Below are 27055 nucleotides of genomic sequence, written 5' to 3'. Positions count from 1 at the left end.
ACCCCTTCCAATTAACATTAAAAGAGGAACTAGGCAGGGGTGCCCCTTATCACCAGCATTATTTGCTTTAGCTATGGAACCTTTAGCTGAAGCTATAAGGCATAATCCCAACATACTAGGCCCCGTTGACCATGGAAACCAGTATAAAGTTAGTCTCCCCTAAAGAAATACAATCAGGTCTAACCTCCCGATTTGGGTTCACAAAAAAAGAGCACTTTTTGACTTATTTAGGGATAAATCTCACGACTAATGCATCAACACTATACAAATGGAACTATATTCCATTAATTCAGAACCTTAGGAAAGACGTGGCCAGATGGTCTTCAATGAAGCTGTCTTGGTTGGGGAGATTAAATGCCATAAAAATGGTGTCCCTTCCACGATTCTTGTACTTAATTCCCTCCCTTCCTATTTCGATACCCTCCAACGTCTTTCAGGATATACATACCATAATCTCAAAGTTCATATGGGAGGGAAAGAAACTGAGAATTAAACAGAAAACAATGTTTATACATAGAAAAAGGGAGGATTATCCCTTCCTAATTTTATAGCCTACTTTAAATCAGCCCAAATTGCTCAATTAACCAAAATCTGCTCAGCTAATAATAAACCTAGATAGGTCTATCTAGAATCACATCTATTAAAACCATATTCACTACCAGGCCTATTATGGACCACGGAGAAACTCCCACGTGACATTAGTATCAGAGCGCCTTTTGCCGCTCACTCGTTAATTCTCTGGAGAAAAGAAAAGATTCAAACATGAGCTTCAGTCTAAATTTACCCCATTACAATATCTATTTAACAATCCAATGTTCTCGCCAGGTTTAGATCCCCGCCAATACTCATGGTGGATATTAAATGGTATAACTACATTAAAACATCTATGTACCCCATTTAACACATTGTTGACTATGCAAGAATTCATCCGGAAACATAACCCCCCATTTGGAGAAGCCTTCCGTATGAATCAAATTTTCAATTTTGCTAAACAGAATCTATCGAACAGAACCCCATTCTCTATATCAGGCTTTGAACAAAAATGTGTAGCCGATCCCTTGGGTAGGGGGACAATTTCCTTATTATATTCTATAATTAACGCTTTACAAGGTGAAGACAAATTAAAGTATATGAAGCAGTGGGAAGAGGACTTGATATGACGCTAGAAGAGTGGCATAGATGTTGTGATAATTTATCTAGGGGTAGCCATCAGGTTTCCCTGGTGGAATCGTCTATTAAAGTACTTCATAGAGCATACCTGGTCCCTACGAAACTCCATGTCATTTACCCCCCCATTAATCTGATATGTGTTTTAGAGGTTGTAACAACCCAGACGACATGAAGCATATCTGGTGGAGCTGCCCATTGGTCTCCACTCTTTGGCAGGAAATAAAAATTATAGCTGAAAAAATGTTCAATAAAGCCATTCATCTTGACCCGATTGTTTTCCTATTGGGATCTAAGCACCCCGGACTTTCTAAGAATTCGCATAGGCTGATGAGTACATTGTGTATGGCAACTAAGATACATATAGCATCTAAGTGGAAAACCACGTGACTCTCTATATCCTTGGTCAGGGATAGAATGAGTGCAATTATCATATACGAGCGTATTCAAGCTACTAGGACTGATAATTGGAATGCATTCTTTCAGATATGGACTCCCTGGCTGGACTTAGATCCTGAGGTTTACTTGACTCAAGCTCTCGCGCTATCGTCATGAACTATTTACCATACTTGAGAGGGACCTGGACGGACTTCCTCATTGATCAGTTTGGTCTTTAGCTTCTGTAACCAATCTCCCCTTTTGCATGCAACTTACTGAAATTTTAGTCTGCCTGTTTTCTCGCTTACAAAACTCTAGAGGTGTTATGTGCCGGAGTAGATAAACGATTAGGGAAATTTTCTTTTTTTTTTTTTTAATTCAATATTTGGCCATGCTGTGGAATGGCAGTACCCCCCACCTAGTGTTTTTCCCCCTTGTTATTGTCTTGTCCTTACATGTAAAAATTTAGATTGCTGTACAAATCCTTCATTGATTGAATGTTTAAAACTTGTAGCTCTCCCCTGCGTGGGAAAGTTTTTCTTGATCTGTTAAATGTTAAAAAAACTAATAAAACTTATTGAAACAAAAAAGAATTAACATACCGTAAGTCAAAACGATTACCTAAGAATATATTCATTTTTGCCACATTTTTAAGTGCTTCAGGCTTCAACACCTGTGTAAAAGAAGTTGCTGGTCCATTCTTCTGGTGTATAAAAAATGTGGTGTGCACATTCCCTATGATAGCTAAAGTATGCACCGTGGCTTGTGGAGCTATTCACTCCTCTGCATTTTTTGTGTTACAGTCTGGTATTTCACTTTTAGGGTTTGAATAAGTTCACGTAAAGAACATTCCTGCAACTTTGAACATTTGTTTTTTTGTGAATCAAACAAATAGGGCAATATTACTGAAAACTTCAGTGTGCATAACTATTCCCTCCTAAAGTCAGTACTTTGTAGAGCCTTCCTTTGCAGCAATTACAGCTGCAAGTTGCTTTGGATAAGTGTCTGAGCTTTCTACATCTTGCCACTGGGATTTTTGCCCATTACTCAAGGTAAAAATGCTCCAGCTCCTTCACGTTAGATGGTTTCTTCTGGTGAACATCAATCTTCAAGTCTGACCACAGATTCTCAATTGGATTAAGGTTTAGGCTTTGACTAGGACAACACAAAACATTTACAAGTTTCCCCTTAAACCACTCGAGTGTTACTTTAGCAGTATGCTTTGGGTCATTGTCTTGTTGGAAGGTGAATCTCCGTCCCAGTCTCAAATCACTGATAGACAAACAGGTTTTGCTCAAGAATATCCCTGTATTTCGCACCATCCACCTTCCCCTCGACTAGGACCATTTTCCCTGTCACTGCTGCCAAAAAACATTCCCACAGCACAGCACAGTATTTCACTGTGGAGATGGTGTTCTTGGGGTGATGAGCTGTGTTGGTTTAGCGCCAGACATAGCGTTTACCTTGGTGGCCAAAAAGTTCCGTTTTGGTCTCCTCTGACCACAGCACATACATTTGGGGAGTCTCCCACATGTCTTTCGGCAAACTTAAAATGAGCCTTAAGTTTTTCATGCGTAAGCAAAGGCTTTTCTTCTTCCCCCTCTTCCATAATGGCCACCTCTATGAATAGTACGCATTATTACGGTTGTAATGACAGATACTCCAGTCTCTTCCTGGGAACTCTGCAGCTACTTCAGGGTCACCTGTGGTCTCTGTGCTGCCTCTCTGATTAATGCCCTCCTTGCCCGGGCTGGGACTTTTGGTGGGCAGCCCTCTCTTGGCAGGTTTGTTGTCGTACCATGTTCTTTCCATTTGATGAAAATGGATTTGATGGTGCTCCGGGGATCATCACAGAATTGGGATATTTTTTTTATTCCCAACCCTGACTTGTGCTTCTCAACAACATTGTCCCTGACTTGTTTGGAGATCTCCTTGGTCTTCATGGTGTTGTTTGGAGATCTCCTTGGTCTTCATGGTGTTTGGTTATTGGTGCCTCGTTAATGATGTTGCACCTTTTGTGGCTTTTCAAAAAAGGTAAAGTGTATATACTGACAATGTGACTTAGATTGCACATAGGGGGGCATTCTTTCACTAATCACGGGACATATGAAGGGAATTGCTTGCACCAAAAGTTTTAGGGGGTTCATTGCAAAAGAGGTGATTACATACGCACATGCCACTGTTTAGTTATTTGATCCCATAAATGTAATTTAGGTCTATAGTTTTCTCACTTCACAAACTTAATACTATTTAGTGCTGATGCATCACACACAAATCGGATTATAAAAATATATAAACACAGGTTGTAAAGTAACAAAATAGGTAAAATGCCAGGGGGGGGATACTTTTGCAAGCTATCGTGGGTATGGCATAAATGAAACCCAACCATGGTTATTGAAGGGGCATTTTTCTATGGTGGGCACAAATGTAGTTGTTGTTATGGAGCAGAGGCGCTATTACTTTGTAGGAGGCACATTATTGGTATACAGAGGCACAGAAGGGGTAGCATAGCTGCTGGCCAGCACAAAAGATGGAGCCATTACTGTTGGCCACAATCACTGTGGCATAAAACGAGGTACTAATATACTATCACTGTTTTTCATTAGGGGGAGTAGGAAGTCATCTTCTGTAAGGCACTGTTGTTTTGAGGGCTGCTACTTTTGAGGCAGCTTGTAGCTACGACAACCTGATTCATGAGGCACAGTATTTGGGCGCAGTGTGAGTGCAGGAAGAGGGGTAATGGGGCAGCCACCGTGCCATTAGATTCCCAGCTCATCCTTTTCATTTTACTGAGCATCTGCTCGCAAAGCACTTCTACCTCCCCATAAAAAAAACATGGCGCTCGCTCGCTATCGAGCTGCTCATCTGCCCTTCCCACTTCCCGTTCATATTGCCACAACCAATATGGCGTCTATGACGAGCTCCCGCGTCAGATCTCGCGATAGCTATTGGCCGGAAGCAGCTGTCCCGCTGAGCTGATGCTGCGGCTGCTGGAGCTGTGGGGACTTGAGAGCAGGTAACGCCTCGTCCTGCTGCCCGAGCAACACGGCTGAGCGGGGGAACTACAAGTCCCAGGGCGTGCAGGAGGCCTCAGCACCATAGCATATGGAGAGAGCTGCTGGTATCATACACATATTACATGTGTGCTGGACATAGATATGTTATGTGTGTGCAATAGTGAGCTCAGTGCTGGTATATATATTTCTATAGGTATAATAGTATGTATATATCATGTAACACATGTGTTTGTGAGTATATGAGTTTTTCATATATATATATGTATATATATATATATATAACATAATGTATAATGACATATGCATATAATGTATACCTGCTGCAGATATACATGAGATCTAAATATGCGTTTTAAGGGTCTGTTCACATTTCTTTTTTGCTTCACATTCAGACTTTGTTCTCTAATAATATCCTATGTGCTCAATATATGCAACAAATCTGCCTTCTTTTGCCTTTGCTGCTCCGATACATTTTCTCGCCCCTTATTTCTTTTCAGGAGGACACACGGTATATGATTTTTATTACAGAAGGCTTCAGATGCTTTATCTATACAGCATTGTTCTGCGGGAAGGGAAATAAAGCCCCCCGTACGCTTTGGAAAGGTTTGACCCAAACGATGGTTCTGCCGGCCGCACTCGGGAGCCCTCCGTTGTCAGACATCTCTGCCGGAGCTCATCTCTTCAGTGATGTTCACACGTTGCGTTTTTCATGCGTTTTTTTTTTTTCCCTAAGGCAAAACCTGCTCTCATAGCAGTAAGAAACGTGCTGCAAAAAAAGCAGGTTTTGATTAGTTTTTCTTGCGTTTTTTTTTTTTTTTTTTTTTTTTGCAGCGTTTTTTGTCACGTTACATTCGTCTCTTACGCATGTTGATAGATTATTACAAAAAAAAAAAAAAAATTGGATTCTTCATCAGGTTTTGGCACAAAAAACGCCGCAAAAACTGATACCTGCTTTTTTTTTCAATTTATTTTTTTTTTCTTTGCACAACCCATTGTTTTCAATGGGAGAAAAATGCTGAAAGTGACGTGCTCCATTCTGCAAAACCCAATGACTTAATAAATGACATGTATATTATTATTATTATTATTATTATTATTATTATTATTATTAAAAAAATATATATTATGAAATAAAACCTGCTGATGTCGTACATTTGATACATAGAATATTTCCATTGATGTACCAATTCACAGGATATAATATGTAGGTTCATATCACATACATAATAATGACTTATTAGCCATTAAAGTGGTTTATTTCTCCAGATCTTAGCATAAGCGCTTTAATATCTCAAACCTGATGAGGCTGGTGCACTTACTTTGCAAAAAGGTTTCCGAATGGCTGAACAGTCCCCTGATAACTGTCAAATCTGATACTGATATGAGTATTTTATGAGATTAGCGGTGCTCATTTTTAACATTGGAATTATACAGCCGTACTGACGTGGATTGTCAAGGTAAATACACTGGCCTCCCCAGGTCTAATATGTATGTTTGCTGTTTGTATTGTTAAATCTGGTGACAAATCCACTTTAATATCATACATATAGTGCTATCGATGTGTAAAGTATGCAACATGCTTTTTTTTATGGCAAAAAGGGAGGGGGGGGGGGGGGTTGGGGGTGGTAATGCCAGGAACCCAACGGATCCCTAAAATAAACACCTGCATCACAACTTAAAGGGATTGTCCAATTAAAGAAAATAAATGTGCTTGTTAGTAAGTCACACACCTAAGTAATAAGGTTTCAGTCTTCAGCTCTCAGTGTAGGTCCTATGTATGGCAGTTCTACGTACATCCGTGTACTTGATGCAGTAAAGCATTGTCTCGGCTCAAGGTTGATGGCTGACTACTCATCTCAATAGCTAAGTCGGCCTCCTTCTTTACCACAGTCAAGGAATAGACAGAAGGGGTCTGGCTTAGCTTTTCAAATAAGTAGTCAGCCAGCCCCATTCACACACTGCACTGATGGCTGTGCTGACACAGGAGACAACGACCTGTGTCGGGTGCAAGTCAGAAGTGGAGCTGCCAAGACCTGAGCCGGTGCAGACACCCTAGGATCAATGCCGGATCAGTAAATGACGGCTTACCCTCAAATTATGCAATCACTTACACATAAGTTTATCCTGTAGATTTTGTCGACCCTGAAACTGCTTTTTGTTTTCTTTTTAGTTTCCGTGCCTGCTGTGTGAGCTGCTCTGCTAGGTGTGATGCCAGAATTTCTCCCTTTGCTGCCCTCTCCCCGCTTTCCATTCTCCCTTTGCTGCCCTCTCCCCGCTTTCCATTGCATGCTCTGCCACTAAAGCATTCAATGAAAAGCTGCAGCTGCATCCCCCTCCTCCCCTTATGTATGGCATGTTTGGTTTCCTGATATTCCGTACAATATAAAGTTGTGTTTCCCTCCTGCAGACCATGGACAATGCGTTCATCCAGCACAGTGTTAAAGTCCTCCACGCTCTAAACAAGCAAAGGGAAGATGGCCGCTACTGTGACGCCACACTGGTCGTAGGCAATCTCCAGTTTAAAGCTCACTGGAGCATACTGGCTTGCAGCAGCCACTTCTTTCAGAGCCTTTATGGAGACGGGGGCTCCCCCAGCATCCTCCTCCATGAACGCTTCTCTGAGGTCATCGGTCTTCTCTTGGACTTCTTATATACCGGTGAATTGATTCTGTCACAGGACAATGTGGACAAAGTTCTCCTGGCATCGAAGGAACTCGCCATTTTTGAAGCGGCCGAGGTCTGTGAAAGGTTCCAGACAAAATGTTTCCAAAGTGAACAGTATTTTCAAGGGTCCGGTGCAATGGAGACCTTAAATGGACACCTGAAGGAGGCGGAGGAGTCTGATGGGGAGGAGGCTTTAAAGGGCATCTCGGAGCTCAGCAATGTCCTTGATGGTGACATCCCATCTGGACAAAATAATGTTCAGGACAGTGGTCTGTCCCTGCTGCAGGAGACTGTGGAAACCTCTCCCCCCTCCCCGTTCCAGGAAAATGTCTTGAAGAGTTCGGATATGGACACAGACCATGTGGAGAGCAGAGAATTTAAGCGGCAGAAAAGAGGGCAGAAGAGCGAGCACTGCATCAGCGGAGATGGCGGATGCATGACAGTGGTATGGTTTCCCTCATATCTACCATCTTCTCATAGATTTTGTTCCAAAAGTTGATTTGGACAGAGGGTGAAGACTTGTTTAGTTCCCCCATTCTAAAATGCTTTACCCATTTGTACACCAAGCTTTTTTGTGAGTAGCGGTTCCTTCGGAGTGAAGGGAGTTTATGGGGTTCACCATGATAATTACGGTAGGTTGAAAATCCCCATCTTGGAGGATTACATAGACGGCTACATTGTACTTTTTTTTTTTTTTTTCAAATTCATTGACAGCAAGCAGAGATTGTGAAAATGGTGATCACCTGTACACAAAGAAATGGATCCGAATTGTCAAGCTGCTAACGAGATGCTGTCGCTTTCCGTTGCAGTGGGATTTGGAGGTGGACCAGATCCATGACGTCATAACAGAGGAGGCGGACTACATTACCAATGATCTGGATGAAGACTACGTCCTAGAGAAGAAGACCCCCAACCCCAGGAAGAGACGCTGCATGTCTAAGAGGATGTATCCCTCTGCTAACGACTCCGTGCTGGACGGGGGAGATCTGAAGGGCAAGAAAAACGCCAACAGTCCGGTGGAGTGTCCCATATGTCACAAGAAATTTCTCCGCAAATATTACTTGAAAGTCCATAACAGGTAAATCGGGGAGATCGGGAGCAGAAGCGAGGGTGTCGAGATGCTGGCGATGTGCTGTCTCACTGCATGGCATCATGGGACAGACCGAGGGCTGCCATATTGTTTTCATCCTTTATCATTTTAGAAGGAAATTGTATTTAACAGATCTGTATATCTGCTTTCTTGCAGGAAGCACACAGGAGAAAAGCCGTTTGAATGTCAAAAGTGTAGGAAATGTTACTTCAGGAAGGAGAACTTGGTGGAGCACCAGGCCCGAAATTGTATGAGCCGCTCAGAGCAGGTAAATCCAGGCAGGTGGAGATTCTGGGCAGGGTTCCTCTTTTCACCATTTGATCGGTGGTGACTTAATACTGCTAATCCCCCCTCCATCACTATGCAACAGTGATAGTGCGCACTCCATCACCAGCAACTTTCACGTTAAAGGGAATCTGTTTTGCAATGTAATCTGACACCAGCATGATGTAGGGATAGAGACCCTGATTCCAGCAATGTATCGCTTAGTTTACTGGGTGCAGCAGATATGATAGATCAGTTTTCTCTTATTCAGATCTCTGAATGCTAAGGTCTGTATAACGCCACCCACACCACTGATTGGCAGCTTTCTGTGTATATTTACAGAAAGCTGTCAATCAGTGCTCTGGGGGTGTGGTTGGACCAGGAGGCGCGAGACTCCTAGTCCTCTAGTGATAATCAACTGCTGATAAAACACTGATTTTATTGAAACAAAAAAACACAGCCTAGCAAGTGACACATCGCTGGAATCAGGGTCAGCTTATATAGAAAAAACCTGGTGACATATTCCCCTTAACGGAAGGAAGGAGATGGCGCCAAACCTTGCTGTTCAACCATATAGCTATCATGGTTAGTAGTGACCGCCACACCTAAAACTACAAACACAGGGAGAAGGCTTCCTCTATGACTTATTACACCTTTAGCAACATGATCCCAAGTTACTAATGGGTTGTAATGCAACTGGAAGCCTGAGAAAGACCGTCTAGGGCTGCCACCCGCATGTCCATCTCAGCTTTTACTACAGGGCGATAATGCAGTACTGATCCCAGCATTCACATGATCCCTGTGTGACAAGCCACGTGACCATACAGCCGGTTCTGGGACTGCTTCTCCTATAACTAGAGCTGCTACAGAGCTCCAGTTATATGGGAAATAAGTAAAAAATCAGAATCTACAAGTTTTTTTTTAATGATTTTTTTTTTTTGGGGGGGGGGAGGAGGGGTCAGACACATCCAGGCAGAGGTACTCAGATTCGTTAAATGGCTCCTGCAAGTGACGCTTTAATTGTGTTAAAATGGTAACTTCAAACTTTTAATTGCTCATGTATATAAAATATTTAAGATTTTCACTTTAAAATCAGAATTGGAGTTGATACAATTAGTCAGTCTGCATAAAAAAAAACCTCGCCACACCTCTGGACATATCATGAAAGAAATAGAAGTGAAGCTAAAAGTGTAACATAGAATAATAAATGTAAAAAATAAAATTCCTGCTGACCAATCATCGACAAAACCACGACCCGGACACAGTGACTCTTACTAGGCCATATAGTTTATCAAAATAATTATCACATAATGACACAAAAATACAATTTTTATTTTGGGGGGTTTTTTTGTTGTGTTTTTTTTTTTTTTAACACCCAAAAACTGTTTAAGTGAAAAATAAATATATCACAAAAGGTAATGGATAACATCACTGTAATCCAAACAGTATGCATAAACTCAACACCTACAATGGGGATGGTGCACAAAGTTGGTCTTTCTCTGTTATAGTGGATGGTCCCCAGCCTCGTGCGCCCCTCTTGGCTGCAGGTGACTGGTGCTACCCTCGAGAATTCCAGATTTACAGTGGGGCAAAAAAGTATTTAGTCAGTCAGCAATAGTGCAAGTTCCACCACTTAAAAAGATGAGAGGCGTCTGTAATTTACATCGTAGGTAGACCTCAACTATGGGAGACAAACTGAGAAAAAAAAATCCAGAAAATCACATTGTCTGTTTTTTTCAACAATTTATTTGCATATTATGGTGGAAAATAAGTATTTGGTCAGAAACAAACAATCAAGATTTCTGGCTCTCACAGACCTGTAACTTCTTCTTTAAGAGTCTCCTCTTTCCTCCACTCATTACCTGTAGTAATGGCACCTGTTTAAACTTATCAGTATAAAAAGACACCTGTGCACACCCTCAAACAGTCTGACTCCAAACTCCACTATGGTGAAGACCAAAGAGCTGTCAAAGGACACCAGAAACAAAATTGTAGCCCTGCACCAGGCTGGGAAGACTGAATCTGCAATAGCCAACCAGCTTGGAGTGAAGAAATCAACAGTGGGAGCAATAATTAGAAAATGGAAGACATACAAGACCACTGATAATCTCCCTCGATCTGGGGCTCCACGCAAAATCCCACCCCGTGGGGTCAGAATGATCACAAGAACGGTGAGCAAAAATCCCAGAACCACGCGGGGGGACCTAGTGAATGAACTGCAGAGAGCTGGGACCAATGTAACATAGTAACATAGTAACATAGTTAGTAAGGCCGAAAAAAGACATTTGTCCATCCAGTTCAGCCTATATTCCATCATAATAAATCCCCAGATATACGTCATTCTGCAGAACCTAATAATTGTATGATACAATATTGTTCTGCTCCAGGAAGACATCCAGGCCTCTCTTGAACCCCTCGACTGAGTTCGCCATCACCACCTCCTCAGGCAAGCAATTCCAGATTCTCACTGCCCTAACAGTAAAGAATCCTCTTCTATGTTGGTGGAAAAACCTTCTCTCCTCCAGACGCAAAGAATGCCCCCTTGTGCCCGTCACCTTCCTTGGTATAAACAGATCCTCAGCGAGATATTTGTATTGTCCCCTTATATACTTATACATGGTTATTAGATCGCCCCTCAGTCGTCTTTTTTCTAGACTAAATAATCCTAATTTCGCTAATCTGTCTGGGTATTGTAGTTCTCCCATCCCCTTTATTAATTTTGTTGCCCTCCTTTGTACTCTCTCTAGTTCCATTATATCCTTCTTGAGCACCGGTGCCCAAAACTGGACACAGTACTCCATGTGCGGTCTAACTAGGGATTTGTACAGAGGCAGTATAATGCTCTCATCATGTGTATCCAGACCTCTTTTAATGCACCCCATGATCCTGTTTGCCTTGGCAGCTGCTGCCTGGCACTGGCTGCTCCAGGTAAGTTTATCATTAACTAGGATCCCCAAGTCCTTCTCCCTGTCAGATTTACCCAGTGGTTTCCCATTCAGTGTGTAATGGTGACATTGATTCCTTCTTCCCATGTGTATAACCTTACATTTATCATTGTTAAACCTCATCTGCCACCTTTCAGCCCAAGTTTCCAACTTATCCAGATCCATCTGTAGCAGAATACTATCTTCTCTTGTATTAACTGCTTTACATAGTTTTGTATCATCTGCAAATATCGATATTTTACTGTGTAAACCTTCTACCAGATCATTAATGAATATGTTGAAGAGAACAGGTCCCAATACTGACCCCTGCGGTACTCCACTGGTCACAGCGACCCAGTTAGAGACTATACCATTTATAACCACCCTCTGCTTTCTATCACTAAGCCAGTTAATAACCTATTTACACACAATTTCCCCCAGACCAAGCATTCTCATTTTGTGTACCAACCTCTTGTGCGGCACGGTATCAAACGCTTTGGAAAAATCGAGATATACCACGTCCAATGACTCACCGTGGTCCAGCCTATAGCTTACCTTTTCATAAAAACTGATTAGATTGGTTTGACAGGAGCGATTTCTCATAAACCCATGCTGATATGGAGTTAAACAGTTATTCTCATTGAGATAATCCAGAATAACATCCCTCAGAAACCCTTCAAATATTTTACCAACAATAGAGGTTAGACTTACTGGCCTATAATTTCCAGGTTCACTTTTAGAGCCCTTTTTGAATATTGGCACCACATTTGCTATGCGCCAGTCCTGCGGAACAGACCCTGTCGCTATAGAGTCCCTAAAAATAAGAAATAATGGTTTATCTATTACATTACTTAGTTCTCTTAGTACTCGTGGGTGTATGCCATCCGGACCCGAGATTTATCTATTTTAATCTTATTTAGCCGGTTTCGCACCTCTTCTTGGGTTAGATTGGTGACCCTTAATATAGGGTTTTCATTGTTTCTTGGGATTTCACCTAGCATTTCATTTTCCACCGTGAATACCGTGGAGAAGAAGGTGTTTAATATGTTAGCTTTTTCCTCGTCATCTACAACCATTCTTTCCTCACTATTATTTAAGGGGCCTACATTTTCAGTTTTTATTCTTTTACTATTGATATAGTTGAAGAACAGTTTGGGATTAGTTTTACTCTCCTTAGCAATGTGCTTCTCTGTTTCCTTTTTGGCAGCTTTAATTAGTTTTTTAGATAAAGTATTTTTCTCCCTATAGTTTTTTAGAGCTTCAATGGTGCCATCCTGCTTTAGTAGTGCAAATGCTTTCTTTTTACTGTTAATTGCCTGTCTTACTTCTTTGTTTAGCCACATTGGGTTTTTCCTATTTCTAGTCCTTTTATTCCCACAAGGTATAAACCGCTTACAGTGCCTATTTAGGATGTTCTTAAACATTTCCCATTTATTATCTGTATTCTTATTTCTGAGGATATTGTCCCAGTCTACCAGATTAAGGGCATCTCTAAGCTGGTCAAACTTTGCCTTCCTAAAGTTCAGTGTTTTTGTGACTCCCTGACAAGTCCCCCTAGTGAAAGACAGGTGAAACTGTACAATATTGTGGTCGCTATTTCCTAGATGCCCGACCACCTGCAGATTTGTTATTCTGTCAGGTCTATTAGATAGTATTAGGTCTAAAAGTGCTGCTCCTCTGGTTGGATTCTGCACCAATTGTGAAAGATAATTTTTCTTGGTTATTAGCAGAAACCTGTTGCCTTTATGGGTTTCACAGATTTCTGTTTCCCAGTTAATATCCGGGTAGTTAAAGTCCCCCATAACCAGGACCTCATTATGGGTTGCAGCTTCATCTATCTGCTTTAGAAGTAGACTTTCCATGGTTTCTGTTATATTTGGGGGTTTGTAACAGACCCCAATGAGAATTTTGTTACCATTTTTCCCTCCATGAATTTCGACCCATATGGACTCGACATCCTCATTTCCTTCGCTAATATCCTCCCTTAAAGTGGACTTTAGACAAGACTTTACATAGAGACAAACCCCTCCTCCTCTCCGATTTTTACGATCCTTTCTAAACAGACTGTAACCCTGTAAGTTAACTGCCCAGTCATAGCTTTCATCTAACCATGTCTCGGTTATTCCCACTATGTCAAAGTTACCTGTAGATATTTCTGCTTCTAGTTCTTCCATCTTGTTTGTCAGGCTTCTGGCGTTTGCGAGCATGCAGTTTAGAGGATTTTGTTTTGTTCCAATCTCCTCGCTGTGGATTGTTTTAGAAATGTTCTTACCTCCCTTCTGAGTATGTTTTCCTGGATCTTCTTTGTTCAAGTCTAATGTTTTTCTTCCCGTCCCCTCTTCTTCTAGTTTAACGCCCTCCTGATGAGTGTAGCGAGTCTTCTGGCGAATGTGTGTTTCCCAGGTTTGTTGAGGTGTAGTCCGTCTCTGGCGAGGAGTCCATCGTACAAGTAATTCACACCGTGGTCCAGGAATCCGAATCCTTGTTGTCTGCACCATCGTCTTAGCCAGTTGTTTGCATCAATGTAACAAGGCCTACCATAAGTAACACACTACGCCACCATGGACTCAGATCCTGCAGTGCCAGACGTGTCCCACTGCTTAAGCCAGTACATGTCCGGGCCCGTCTGAAGTTTGCTAGAGAGCATTTGGATGATCCAGAGGAGTTTTGGGAGAATGTCCTATGGTCTGATGAAACCAAACTGGAACTGTTTGGTAGAAACACAACTTGTCGTGTTTGGAGGAAAAAGAATACTGAGTTGCATCCATCAAACACCATACCTACTGTAAAGCATGGTGGTGGAAACATCATGCTTTGGGGCTGTTTCTCTGCAAAGGGGCCAGGACGACTGATCCGGGTACATGAAAGAATGAATGGGGCCATGTATCGTGAGATTTTGAGTGCAAACCTCCTTCCATCAGCAAGGGTATTGAAGATGAAAGGTGGCTGGGTCTTTCAACATGACAATGATCCAAAGCACACCGCCAGGGCAACGAAGGAGTGGCTTCGTAAGAAGCATTTCAAGGTCCTGGAGTGGCCTAGCCAGTCTCCAGATCTCAACCCTATAGAAAACCTTTGGAGGGAGTTGAAAGTCCGTGTTGCCAAGCGAAAAGCCAAAAACATCACTGCTCTAGAGGAGATCTGCATGGAGGAATGGGCCAACATACCAACAACAGTGTGTGGCAACCTTGTGAAGACTTACAGAAAACGTTTGACCTCTGTCATTGCCAACAAAGGATATATTACAAAGTATTGAGATGAAAATTTGTTTCTGACCAAATACTTATTTTCCACCATAATATGCAAATAAAATGTTAAAAAAACAGACAGTGATTTTCTGGATTTTTTTTTCTCAGTTTGTCTCCCATAGTTGAGGTCTACCTATGATGTAAATTACAGACGCCTCTCATCTTTTTAACCCCTTCCCGACCTGTGACACAGCGTATGCGTCATGAAAGTCGGTGCCAATCCGACCTGTGACGCATATGCTGTGTCACAGAAAGATCGCGTCCCTGCAGGCCGGGTGAAAGGGTTAACTCCCATTTCACCCGATCTGCAGGGACAGGGGGAGTGGTAGTTTAGCCCAGGGGGGGTGGCTTCACCCCCCCATGGCTACGATCGCTCTGATTGGCTGTTGAAAGTGAAACTGCCAATCAGAGCGATTTGTAATATTTCACCTAAAAAACTGGTGAAATATTACAATCCAGCCATGGCCGATACTGCAATATCATCGGCCATGGCTGGAAATACTAATGTGCCCCCACCCCACCCCACCGATCGCCCCCCCAGCCCCCCGATCTGTGGTCCGCTCCCCTCCGTCCTGTGCTCCGCTCCCCCGTCCTCCTGTCCACTCCCCCCGTGCTCCAGTCAAACCCCCCCCCCCGCACAGCGATCCCCCACCCCGTGCTCCAATCCACCCGCACTCACACCGATCCTCATCCGTGCTCCGACGCCCCCCACCCCGTGCTCCGACGCCTCCCCCCCGTGCTCCGACGCCTCCCCCCCGTGCTCCGACGCCCCCCCGTGCCCTGATCTCCCCCCCCTTATACTTACCGAGCCTGCCGGTGTCCGTCTTCTTTCCTGGGCGCCGCCATCTTCCAAAATAGCGGGCGCATGTGCAGTGCGCCCGCCGAATCGGCCGGCCGGCAGATTCATTCCAGAGTGAATTTTGATCACTGAGAGGTTATATCTCAGTGATCAAAATAAAAAAATAGTAAATGACCCCCCCCCCCCCCCCCCCCCCCCCTTTGTCACCCCCATAGGTAGGGACAATAAAAAAATAAAGAATTTTTTTTTTTTCACTAAGGTTGGAGTTAGGGGTAGGGGTAGGGGTAGGGTTAGGGCTAGGGTTCGGGATATGCACACGTATTCTGGTCCTCTGCGGATTTTTCCGCAGAGGATTTGATAAATCCGCAGTGCTAAACTGCTGTGGATTTACCGCGGTTTTTCTGAGCATTTCACTGCGGTTTTACAACTGCGATTTTTCTATTGGAGCAGTTGTAAAACCGCTGCGGAATCCGCAGAAAGAAGTGACGTGCTGCAGAATGTAAACCGCTGCGTTTCCGTGCTGTTTTTCTGCAGCATGTGTACAGCGATTTTTGTTTCCCATAGGTTTACATTGAACTGTAAACTCATGGGAAACTGCTGCGGATCCGCAGTGTTTTCCGCAGCATGTGCACATACCTTTAGAATTAGGCTATGTGCACACGGTGCGGATTGGCCGCTGCGGATTCGCAGCAGTGTTCCATCAGGTTTACAGTACCATGTAAACATATGGAAAGCCAAATCCGCTGTGCCCATGGTGCGGAAAATACCGCGCGGGAACGCTGCGTTGTATTTTCCGCAGCATGTCAATTCTTTGTGCGGATTCCGCAGCGTTTTACACCTGTTCCTCAATAGGAATCCGCAGGTGAAATCCGCACAAAAAACACTGGCAATCCGCGGAAAATCCGCAGGTAAAACGCAGTGCCTTTTACCCGCGCATTTTTCAAAAATGGTGCTGAAAAATCTCATACGAATCCGCAACGTTGGCACATAGCCTTAGGGTTGGGTTGGAATTAGGGTTGTGGTTAGGGGTGTGTTGGGGTTAGGGTTGTGATTAGGGATACGGCTACAGTTGGGATAAGGTTTAGGGGTGTGTTGGAGTTAGAATTGAGGGGTTTCCACTGTTTAGGCACATCAGGGGGTCTCCAAACGCAACATGGCGCCACCATTGATTCCAGCCAATCTTGTATTCAAAAAGTCAAATGGTGCTCCCTCACTTCCGAGCCCCGACGTGTGCCCAAACAGTGGTTTACCCCCACATATGGGGTACCAGCATACTCAGGACAAACTGCGCAACAATTACTGGGGTCCAATTTCTCCTGTTACCCTTGAGAAAATAAAAAATTGCTTGCTAAAACATAATTTTTGAGGAAAGAAAAATGATTTTTTATTTTCACGGCTCTGCGTTGTAAACGTCTGTGAAGCACTTGGGGGTTCAAAGTGCTCAGCACATATCTAGATAAGTTCCTTTGGGGGTCTAGTTTCCAAAATGGGGTCACTTGTGGGGGGTTTCTACTGTTTAGGCACACCAGGGGCTCTGCAAACGCAACGTGACGTCCGCAGACAATTCCATCAAAGTCTGCATTTCAAAAGTCACTACTTCCCTTCTGAGCCCCGACGTGCGCCCAAACAGTGGTTTACCCCCACACATGGGGTATCGGCGTACTCAGGAGAAACTGGACAACAACTTTTGGGCTCCAATTTCTCCTGTAACCCTTGGGAAAATAAAAAATTCTGGGCTAAAAAATTATTTTTTAGGAAAGAAAACGTATTTATTATTTTCACGGCTCTGCGTTATAAGCTTCTGTAAAGCACTTGGGGGTTGAAGGTGCTCACCACATATCCAGATAAGTTCCTTTGGGGGTCTAGTTTCCAAAATGTGGTCACTTGTGGGGGGTTTCTACTGTTTAGGCACACCAGGGGCTCTGCAAACGCAACGTGACGCCCGTAGAGCATTCCATCAAATTCTGTATTTCAAAACGTCACTACTTCACTTCCGAGCCCCGGCTAGTGCCCAAATAGTAGTTTACCCCCACATGTGGGGTATCACCGTACTCAGGAGAAACTGGACAACAACTTTTGGGGTCAAATTTCTCCTGTTACCCTTGGGAAAATAAAAAATTGCGGGCTAAAAAAACATTTTTGAGAAAAGAAATTTTTTATTTTATTTTCATGGCTCTGCGTTATAAACTTCTGTGAAGCACTTGAGGGTTCAAAGTGCTCACCACACATCTAGATTAGTTCCTTTGGGGGTCTAGTATCCAAAATGGGGTCATTTGTGGGGGATCTCCAATGTTTAGGCACATAGGGGCTCTCCAAACGCGACATGGTGTCCGCTAATGATTGGAGCTAAATTTCCATTTAAAAAGCCAAATGGCGTGCCTTCCCTTCTGAGCCCTGCCGTGCGCCCAAACAGTGGTTTACCCCCACATATGGGGTATCTGCGTACTCAGGACAAACTGGACAACAACATTTGTGGTCCAATTTCTCCTATTACCATTGGCAAAATAGGAAATTCCAGGCTAAAAAATCATTTTTGAGAAAAGAAAAATTATTTTTTATTTTCATGGCTCTGCATTATAAACTTCTGTGAAGCACCTGGGGATTCAAAGTGCTCAGTATGCATCTAGATAAGTTCCTTGGGGGGTCTAGTTTCCAAAATGGGGTCACTTGTGGGGGAGCTTCAATGCATAGGCACACAGGGGCTCTCCAAATGCGACATGGTGTCCGCTAACAATTGGAGCTAATTTTCCATTCAAAAAGTCAAATGGCGCTCCTTCCCCTCCGAGCCTTACCATGTGCCCAAACAGTGGTTTACCCCCACATGTGAGGTATAGGTGTACTCAGGAGAAATTGCCCAACAAATTTTAGGATCCATTTTATCCTGTTGTCCATCTGAAAATGAAAAAATTGAGGCGAAAATAATTTTTTTGTGAAAAAAAAGTACTTTTTCATTTTTACAGATCAATTTGTGAAGCACCTGGGGGTTTAAAGGGCTCACTATGCATCTAGATAAGTTCCTTGGGGCGTCTAGTTTCCAAAATGGGGTCACTTGTGGGGGAGCTCCAATTTTTAGGCACACGGGGTCTCTCCAAACGTGACATGGTGTCCGCTAAAGAGTGCAGCCAATTTTTCATTCAAAAAGTCAAATGGCGCTCCTTCCCTTCCAAGCCTTGCCGTGCGCCCAAACAGTGGTTTACCCCCACATATGAGGTATCAGCGTACTCAGGACAAATTGGACAACAACTTTCGTTGTTCAGTTTCTCCTTTTACCATTGGGAAAATAAAAAAATTGTTGCTGAAAAATCATTTTTGTGACTAAAAAGTTAAATGTTCATTTTTTCCTTCCATGTTGCTTCTGCTGCTGTGAAGCACCTGAAGGGTTAATAAACTTCTTGAATGTGGTTTTGTGCACCTTGAGGGGTGCAGTTTTTAGAATGGTGTCACTTTTGGGTATTTTCCGCCATATAGACCCCTCAAACTGACTTCAAATGTGAGGTGGTCCCTAAAAAAAATGGTTTTGTAAATTTCGTTGTAAAAATGAGAAATCGCTGGTCAAATTTTAACCCTTATAACTTCCTAGCAAAAAAAAAATTTTGTTTCCAAAATTGTGCTGATGTAAAGTAGACGTGTGGGAAATGTTATTTATTAACTATTTTGTGTCACATAACTCTCTGGTTTAACAGAATAAAATTTCAAAATGTGAAAATTGCGAAATTTTCAAAATTTTCGCCAAATTTCCGTTTTTATCACAATTAAACACAGAATTTATTGACCTAAATTTACCACTAACATGAAGCCCAATATGTCACGAAAAAACAATCTCAGAACCGCTAGGATCCATTGAAGCGTTCCTGAGTTATTACCTCATAAAGGGACACTGGTCAGAATTGCAAAAAACGGCAAGGTCTTTAAGGTCAAAATAGGCTGGGTCATGAAGGGGTTAAGTGGTGGAACTTGCACTATTGCTGACTGACTAAATACTTTTTTGCCCCACTGTACATGCCACAGATTCTCATTTTACCTATTTATTTTCTGGCTAGACCTATTGGTGGAGGCTTCCGAATCTCTGTTTTTTTTTTTGTTTTTTTTTAGGTTTTTAGCTGTCCTTCTTGCAATGAGGTTTTTAAAGGAAAGATGGAATTGCGGTTACACATGGTGTCACACACGGGAGTAATGCCGTATAAGGTAAGCAACAGTATATTTATCTTTTACTGATGTGAATAACGCTTCTGAAAAATAATAAAATCCATGCGATCCCGACATAAGACACTGATGTTTGTATTCCAATTAGAATAACTCACTTCAATTATTATTATTATTTTTTTATCGCAGTTAATGATTCCTGATTACATTTATTAAGGCTTGATCCTGTGTCAGTGTAGGACCTACTAGAATGTTCTGCGTCGGGTACCCATGTATAGGGTGGGCTTAGGAGCTGCATGATACCCAAAAGGTACAGGCTCCATTACAGTCGGCATCTGCCTGTAACAGTAGTGACTGGACCATGCTCAGATTGCCATTTTTTTTGGGCCTGCTGAACGTGCCCATGGCCACCATCTTTATCGTACTGTGAAGCCTAGCACGTGGCTGGGCTTCATATGAGAAATATATATAGATTTTATTATATTTTATTTTATATTCTATATTATATATTTTTATATTATATATTAGATTATATATTATCTCATTTGGTAACTCCACATGTGCAAGTCATATACTATAAAAGTAATGAACTAATGTGTCAAATACCGTAAAAAAGGGAAAAAATAAAAATGCTGTTATTTTTGTCCCTACACCTGCCCCAAAAATATGCAATAAAAATAAATCGAAATGCCATATGTAACCTAAAATGATATCAATAAAAACTTCATCTCATTATGCAAAAAGTAAGTCCTCACACTGCTCCATTGTGGGAAAATAATGACTCAAAAGAACAAATGGCTACACAAACCAAATTTTTTTCATTAATTTATTTTATTTATATTCATTTATTTATAGTATTACAGTTTTTTTTTTCACTACGGTACTTAAAACAAAAAAAAAAAACAACTATACACATTTAGTATAGCTGTAATCGTGCTAACTTGTAGAATCACGTTACCAGGTCATTTCTGACCCAATGAACAATGTAAAAACACGACAGAAACCATTTTACTGTACTTGGAGCAATTCTTTGTTTGTTTGTTTTTCAATTTTCCAGTACATAATAAGGTAAATGGTGACTTAATAGTTAGTTTAGAAAGAGATAGGAATAAATGAAAGCACAAAGTCGAATGTTTGCCTTGGCAGAAATACATTATATTAACGTATGTAAGCAGCAGATGTCACTGTTGTCAGTGGAGTCTACGCTGTTCGCGTTTAGGCCTCATTCACAAGGGGAAAAAAAATTAAAACGGTTTGGAATTTTAGTAAACTTGTGTTATCCTTCTGTTACCACCAGGGGGCATAGTTATTTTATTTTTTATATATATATATATAATATATTTATATTTATATTTGTGACGCATTGGAAGTGACATCAGGGCTGAACAGTTGTTTCGTACCGTGCCCAGGAATGTGTCGCTGGGATCCATTAACCCTTTGCATTGCCTCTTTCTGGATATTTCAGTGCTCCACATGCCCTCAGCAGTTCATGCAGAAGAAGCATCTCCAAAGCCACATGATAAAAATGCACGGAGAACCCAAACCCCATGCTGTGAGTATCGCAAGGCCGCGTAATGCAGACTGTCCTGCAGATGGGTGACTGCTGGATTTTTTTATTATTCCACATGTATATGTACTTACCTGCTCCCTGAGGGTCAGAATGTGGTCCCTGATGTCAGGCTCCATAATATGATCTTCCTTAGCTGGTCAGCCTCTGCTTTGACATATAAACACCTCTGGGGCTTGTATATGATGTTTGATAGATGTGTGATGCCATTTATAATTGATAAGGTGTTTCTAGGCAATGGTCTGGGTTTTACCTGGATGTTTTTGTCTATTTTTTTTCACAGCATCTCAATTCATTCATGGTCTGCTGCATATTAAATACCATTTATTTTGTGTTTAAAAAAAATGTCTGTCTGAATTGTGTGCAGAGGTCGGGAACACGGTTATTTTCGCTCCTGGATGTCTCCTTATATGGGAAAGTAAATGGGGATTTCCAAAACGGAGATTTATGTGTTGTAAACGCCACAGTCCACCAGAGGGCAGCAGCGAGCACAATAAGAAAACTAATCCGAATGCAAATACCTCTGTGGTTGAAGTATGGCGTTCCCCGTAGCAACCCGCCGGGCCTGCTGGGGGTTGTAGTTTTTTACATCAGCAAGATAGCACTTCTCTGTGAGCTTAGATTTGTCCTTGACATTCTGTTGTAGTGCCCAACCTGCGGGAAATGCTTCTTCACACGGACAGAACTGCGCCTGCACGAAGCCTTTAAGCATCGAGGGGAGAAGCTTTTCGTCTGCGAGGAGTGCGGACATCGAGCCTCGAGCAGAAGCGGATTACAGATGCATATCAAAGCCAAACACAGGTCCGCATATGCTGTCTGCAGACTTTTATAGTTTCCTATGAATTCTTATATCAGATGTGTGACTTTGGAAACCATAAGCCATACATGTGTGATGGATGCACCTACGTGGAGAATGGGGGTCTTCCTTCAGTGTTCAGGAATGCGTCGGAGAAAAAGGGGAATCTGAAAGTCCTACTGCATTGCTATGTGGATTCAGATGTGGCTAGATGTGCTCTTTATTTAGTTGCCTTAAAATCCTATTTGTTTCTTACTGATAAGTTGCATGCCATTTTAATCATTCAGTCCTTGCTTTAATGGAAGTCGGCTCTGTATGCACTGATATCCAAATTCGAATGAACTTGCATTTATATACAGCCTACCAATCATCCAAATGAAAATAGCTGCAGTGCAAAGCATGGCGGACAAATCAGCATTCTGAATTACTGATAGCAGTTTTAAGACAACCTAAGGCTACGTTCACATTAGCGTTTTGCGGGGCTGCGTCGGGCGAAGCCGCGGCGACGCATGCGTCATGCGGCCCTATATTTAACATGGGGGCGCATGGACATGCGTTGTGCTGCGTTTTGCGACGCATGCGTTTTTTTTGCTGCAAGCGTAGGGCGCAGAGGACGCAGCAAGTTGCATTTTTTTTGCGTCCAAAATTCGGCAAAAAAGGACGCATGCGTCGCAAAACGCTGCGTTTTAGCGTGCGTTTTGTTGCGTTTTTGTTTGCGTTGCGTCTCCGACGCAACATCGCACAACGCAAATGTGAACATAGCCTAACATTCCTGTTAGATAACGCAGCTAAGTTGGAGCCACTTTAGTGGGGGGGTTAAAATATCACACTTCTATTATTATTATTATTATTATTATTATTATTATTATTATTATTATTTATTTTTATATTGATGATTTTATTATTATTATTATTCTAATCTAATATTATGTATATACCTATTCTTTTACCTCTAGAAATGAACGTCCATTTGTATGCGAGTTTTGTCACCATGCCTTTACCCAGAAAGCCAACCTGAACATGCACCTGAAGACGCACACAGGGGAGAAACCCTTCCAGTGTCATCTGTGCGGCAAGACGTTCAGAACACAAGGTAAGATGAGACTCTGCTGTAAGACGGTCCCCGGCGAAAACAAGTCCCTGCATCATCTTTTATGTTAACTATCAGATTTGGAAAAGGTGAAAGTCAACCAACATGGCGGCCATTGCACACCATAACCGGAGACCAGACTAGTCCGGCGTTGCCCCTGGCCGGCTATTCCCAGTGTTGCTGCATGTGATTGACAGATCTCTGCCAAAGCAGGAGACCTGTCATTTGCCTAGAGATGGCCAGAGGCAGTGCCGGATTAGTCTCGTCTTCAGTTACTGTCCACGGACGGATCTTGTAAAGTATATTTTCTCTCAAATGCCGGAGTGTGTCAGAGGAGGTTATACCTTCTGCAATCATGCTCCCGTAGGTTGAATTAGGTGACCTTTTCCTATTAAAGGGATTCAATTAATAACAAAGCTCAAATTTGCCTTAGATTCAGGTACTCTTGGCCTCCGGCTGGTGCAGAGCCACTGGTCAGAGTGAATGGTTGTGCTTGATACGCCTGCTGGTTTGGGATTGCATTTTCATTGTGTATTATGGTTTGCAACAAAAATCAGGAATCGTTACCTTCAATTCACTTTTTGGTTCGAGCCAACACTCCTAACATCCATGTTTAGTTTTATCCTTATATTCCTTGTCTCCTCAGCCAGTCTTCTCAAGCACAACCGGACACACACAGGTGAGCGACCATACAGCTGCGAGTTCTGTGACCAGCGCTTTACAGACAAGACTCCGCTCCTGCGGCACATCGCCAGCCGACACCAGGAAGGCAGACCCTACTACTGTCAAGTCTGCGGCAAGACGTTCAAAGGTAACAGTTGTAGAATACAAGTTATTTGGTGTGACTTCTTCCGGGCTTCTTTAATCAAGTGGTATTCCCACCACAATATGATCTGGGGAGTCTAAGCTTTAGGGCTTCTAAGATCCTGAGAATTTAGATCATTCCGTTCACTGAACGGCAAAGGGACAAACACAGACCAAGGGACAAAGAAGCGCTGCAGCTTCTTTATATTCAGGCATGTTGGGTTCAAAGACGTGATCTGCAGTTGGGCAGTCAGTCAGCCAGTCTCACTGACACCGTTTACAAAGCAGCTCCCAAATGTCCTTTTTCAGCTGGATGCCAGATGTATAGCACTTTTCTAACACTGGCTATAGGATATGCAAAGAAGGCTTTGTAAGCATGGTATACATGTCCACACCACAAGGAGATAGAGGTATTTTTTAATGTCAGTGACTTAAATATTTAAGTTGCATTGATGTTCATCTGTCTTTAAAAAAAAAAAAAAAGTCAGGCCCACCATGATTGTCCCTGCATTTACTTATCTCCAAATTGCAGTGAGCAATGCAGCTTGGTGACTACGTTGTGCAATGTGGCTGCGGATACACATTATCAGCTGCCATTGGGAATCTAACACTCCCCTAATAGCTATAGTGAGACATGGAAAGTGCTCCAATGCATTGGGTGAATTATTGGGCATGGAGATGTCGTGTCTGAACCCAGGGATTTCTGCAGAGAACTAGTTACATTGCTTGGATGGTTTTGGCACCAAGTATGAGGTTTCTTGGCAAGGGGTATATGTAGTATGTACTCGACAAGCTGACAAAGTGACATCATCCATGAACCTGCAGTGCTGGCACTAAGTGGCAGCTGGCAAACTTCCTCAGCCGCCATTGTAATGCCAGCTTTCTGGGTACTTCTTGTGATTGCTAGGTCCCCACAATGTCATCACATGGTGATGCACATCAGGAGATCGCGGGACTAGTAGCCACGAGTCCCCCAGGATGCCTGTATCCGATTGCCTGGGCGAGGAATGAGAAGGTTCACAATGCCCTGGCCCGGCTGCCACAGACTTTGGACGTTGGACCAGGCTTTTGCTAATTTTTTTGCTCCCTTCTAGTTGAAAAATACATTTGGCTACATGATGGATGAATCAACTGTTTTCAAAGCTTCATTCTCTTCCTCTGTAGCGGCTGAGCAATTACGTGTTCACGTGGCCAGACATCGTGGGGTTCGGAAGTTTGAGTGCACAGAATGCGGATACAAGTTCACCCGGCCGGTAAGGAAATAATCTGTGACATTAAAAGAACTTTCTACATTTAGATCAGAAGTGGAAATAGAAACTATAAAGCCATGTTGATGCGTCATGTTCTTGCCACAAGAAACGCAGCATTTTACTGTCCCAGTAAAGTGAGTGAGCTTTCTGAAGTCTCAGGCACACTTTGCCTATTTTTTCCTTGTAGGTTTGAAGCAGTTTCAGATCTTCTTTTCAGCCTTTTAATGAATGGGAAAAATGCATCAAAATCGTAGGAATTTTACTAAGCGTTTTTCCGGCCAACATTGAATGTGTGCACATACACGAAGTCTAAAGGTTACGCAATGCATAATAAATAATAAAATAGGTTGGATTTGCGGCAGATAATTCCACTTCAAATGCAAGAAAGAGTATGCAGGGAAATCGGCAAGAGAAATCGCGCCAAACACTTGCATACTAATTTATTTTGCTGCAAATTTTATGTGCACAAACTTTGAGAGTAAAATCCACAGCATTTTATTCCCAAAATGAAATTCCATCTTCAAGGTGATTTCCTATCCCACAAAGTGACAGCATTTTACTAGGGTATGCCTTCACTTTACAACATGTGGGGTTCCAACCACTGAGACATCTTGGAATGAAGGCGCCGTGTCCCGACCCTCGCGCCGTATCCCGGCCCATTACATGTGACTGAGTTAAGACTTGAATGGAGTCACATAGTAGTTGCTGCACAGCAAGAAGGGTCAGAGGTTCACTGTGCAGGGATGAAATAGTTGAGAAGGACTGCAGCCATGCAGTGCTCAAGAAAGGGAACTCCACTGATGATAAAGTGATGGTATATCTTGACAACATTTTATTACTGTTGATCGAGCACTGAAATGCCCGAGTGTTCGGTACACAAATTGAACGCGTCAGACGTGCTTGACTTGAGTAGCAAGCATGATGAAAGTGAATGGCAAATTCGAGTCTCCGCCTCCCACCCCCCTCTTCCGTTTCCTTCCCCCTTCTTCTGTATGTCTTATAAGATGGGAATACACTTTTTTTTAAAATAATTTTTAGACCTCCCGGTAACTTGCTGGGTCACCACAGAAGAAAAAAATATCTTTTTGTTTGTGTTTTTAAGGCTCACCTCCGACGACACATGGAGATTCACAACCGAATTGAGAACTACAATCCCCGTCAAAGGAAACTCCGTAATCTCATCATTGATGAGGAAAAAAGCATGGTCATTGGATTACAAAACACCCATGACCTAGAAGTTGGGTCAACAGAGATCATAGTGGAGTCCATTACCTCCAGCACCCTACCGGAGGAGGTCACAGATCAGAGACTGTGCGCAGTTGATGTCTTTCCGGCTGAAGTCATGGAACAGTCTATAATCATCACTGCCACCGCCATCCCTATTGATGAGTGCGAGACGTGATTTGTGCCCACAAAAGAACATCATGTTTGGGGTTTATTTTTTATTTATTAGGTCAGTACATTTTATTACCAAATAAATACGAATATGGAAGTAATGTACAGTGAATATGTATACCACAAAGGCACCCATCAATTAGGGCAGAAGTGAGCAATGCTACGGCCCGTTCATTGTAGTACCCAACACGTCTGGTACTGCAGGTTGGCACCCTGTGGAGTGTCCTGGGGGCTACTGATCACTCAGAGTACCATGAGTGCAACCACATCATTCATGGTGTACATTTCAAGATCATTCTGGACTTTTCTTAGCCTACGAGCTATTGGTTCAAAACGAAGTGCACAGCCTTTTTGGCCACTGTGAGATATGAGTTATACATTTGTCAGTAACCAATGTGGACAAATACTTTGGGAATCATTACAAGAAAAAAAAAAAAAAAAAAAATATATATATATATA

The 27055-nt window shown here is 42.5% G+C and overlaps 1 protein-coding gene across 7 annotated transcripts; it reads left to right on the top strand.

The window, feature by feature from the left end:
* Positions 1–4502: 4502 nt before the first annotated feature.
* ZBTB48 (zinc finger and BTB domain containing 48) lies at positions 4503–26693 on the top strand. 7 transcript variants are annotated; one of them, XM_069742530.1, is made up of 12 exons: positions 4507–4561; positions 6733–6765; positions 6970–7671; positions 8036–8304; positions 8473–8584; positions 19644–19736; positions 21160–21246; positions 21908–22062; positions 23014–23150; positions 23794–23958; positions 25116–25204; positions 26304–26693. In XM_069742530.1, the coding sequence occupies exons 3-12, from the start codon at positions 6973–6975 to the stop codon at positions 26601–26603; spliced, it is 2106 nt and encodes a 701-aa protein (XP_069598631.1). In that variant the 5' UTR covers positions 4507–4561; positions 6733–6765; positions 6970–6972; the 3' UTR covers positions 26604–26693. The 7 variants fall into 7 exon arrangements, with proteins under 7 accessions (XP_069598630.1, XP_069598631.1, XP_069598633.1 ...); XM_069742533.1 differs by having other exon boundaries at positions 4534–4666; XM_069742535.1 differs by having other exon boundaries at positions 4535–4737.
* Positions 26694–27055: the final 362 nt, after the last annotated feature.

The sequence above is a fragment of the Ranitomeya imitator genome, chromosome 10 (genome assembly GCF_032444005.1).
Source record: "Ranitomeya imitator isolate aRanImi1 chromosome 10, aRanImi1.pri, whole genome shotgun sequence".
In the NCBI taxonomy this organism is placed as follows: Eukaryota; Metazoa; Chordata; class Amphibia; order Anura; family Dendrobatidae; genus Ranitomeya; species Ranitomeya imitator.
This window is presented reverse-complemented; position numbering and strand designations above follow the sequence as displayed.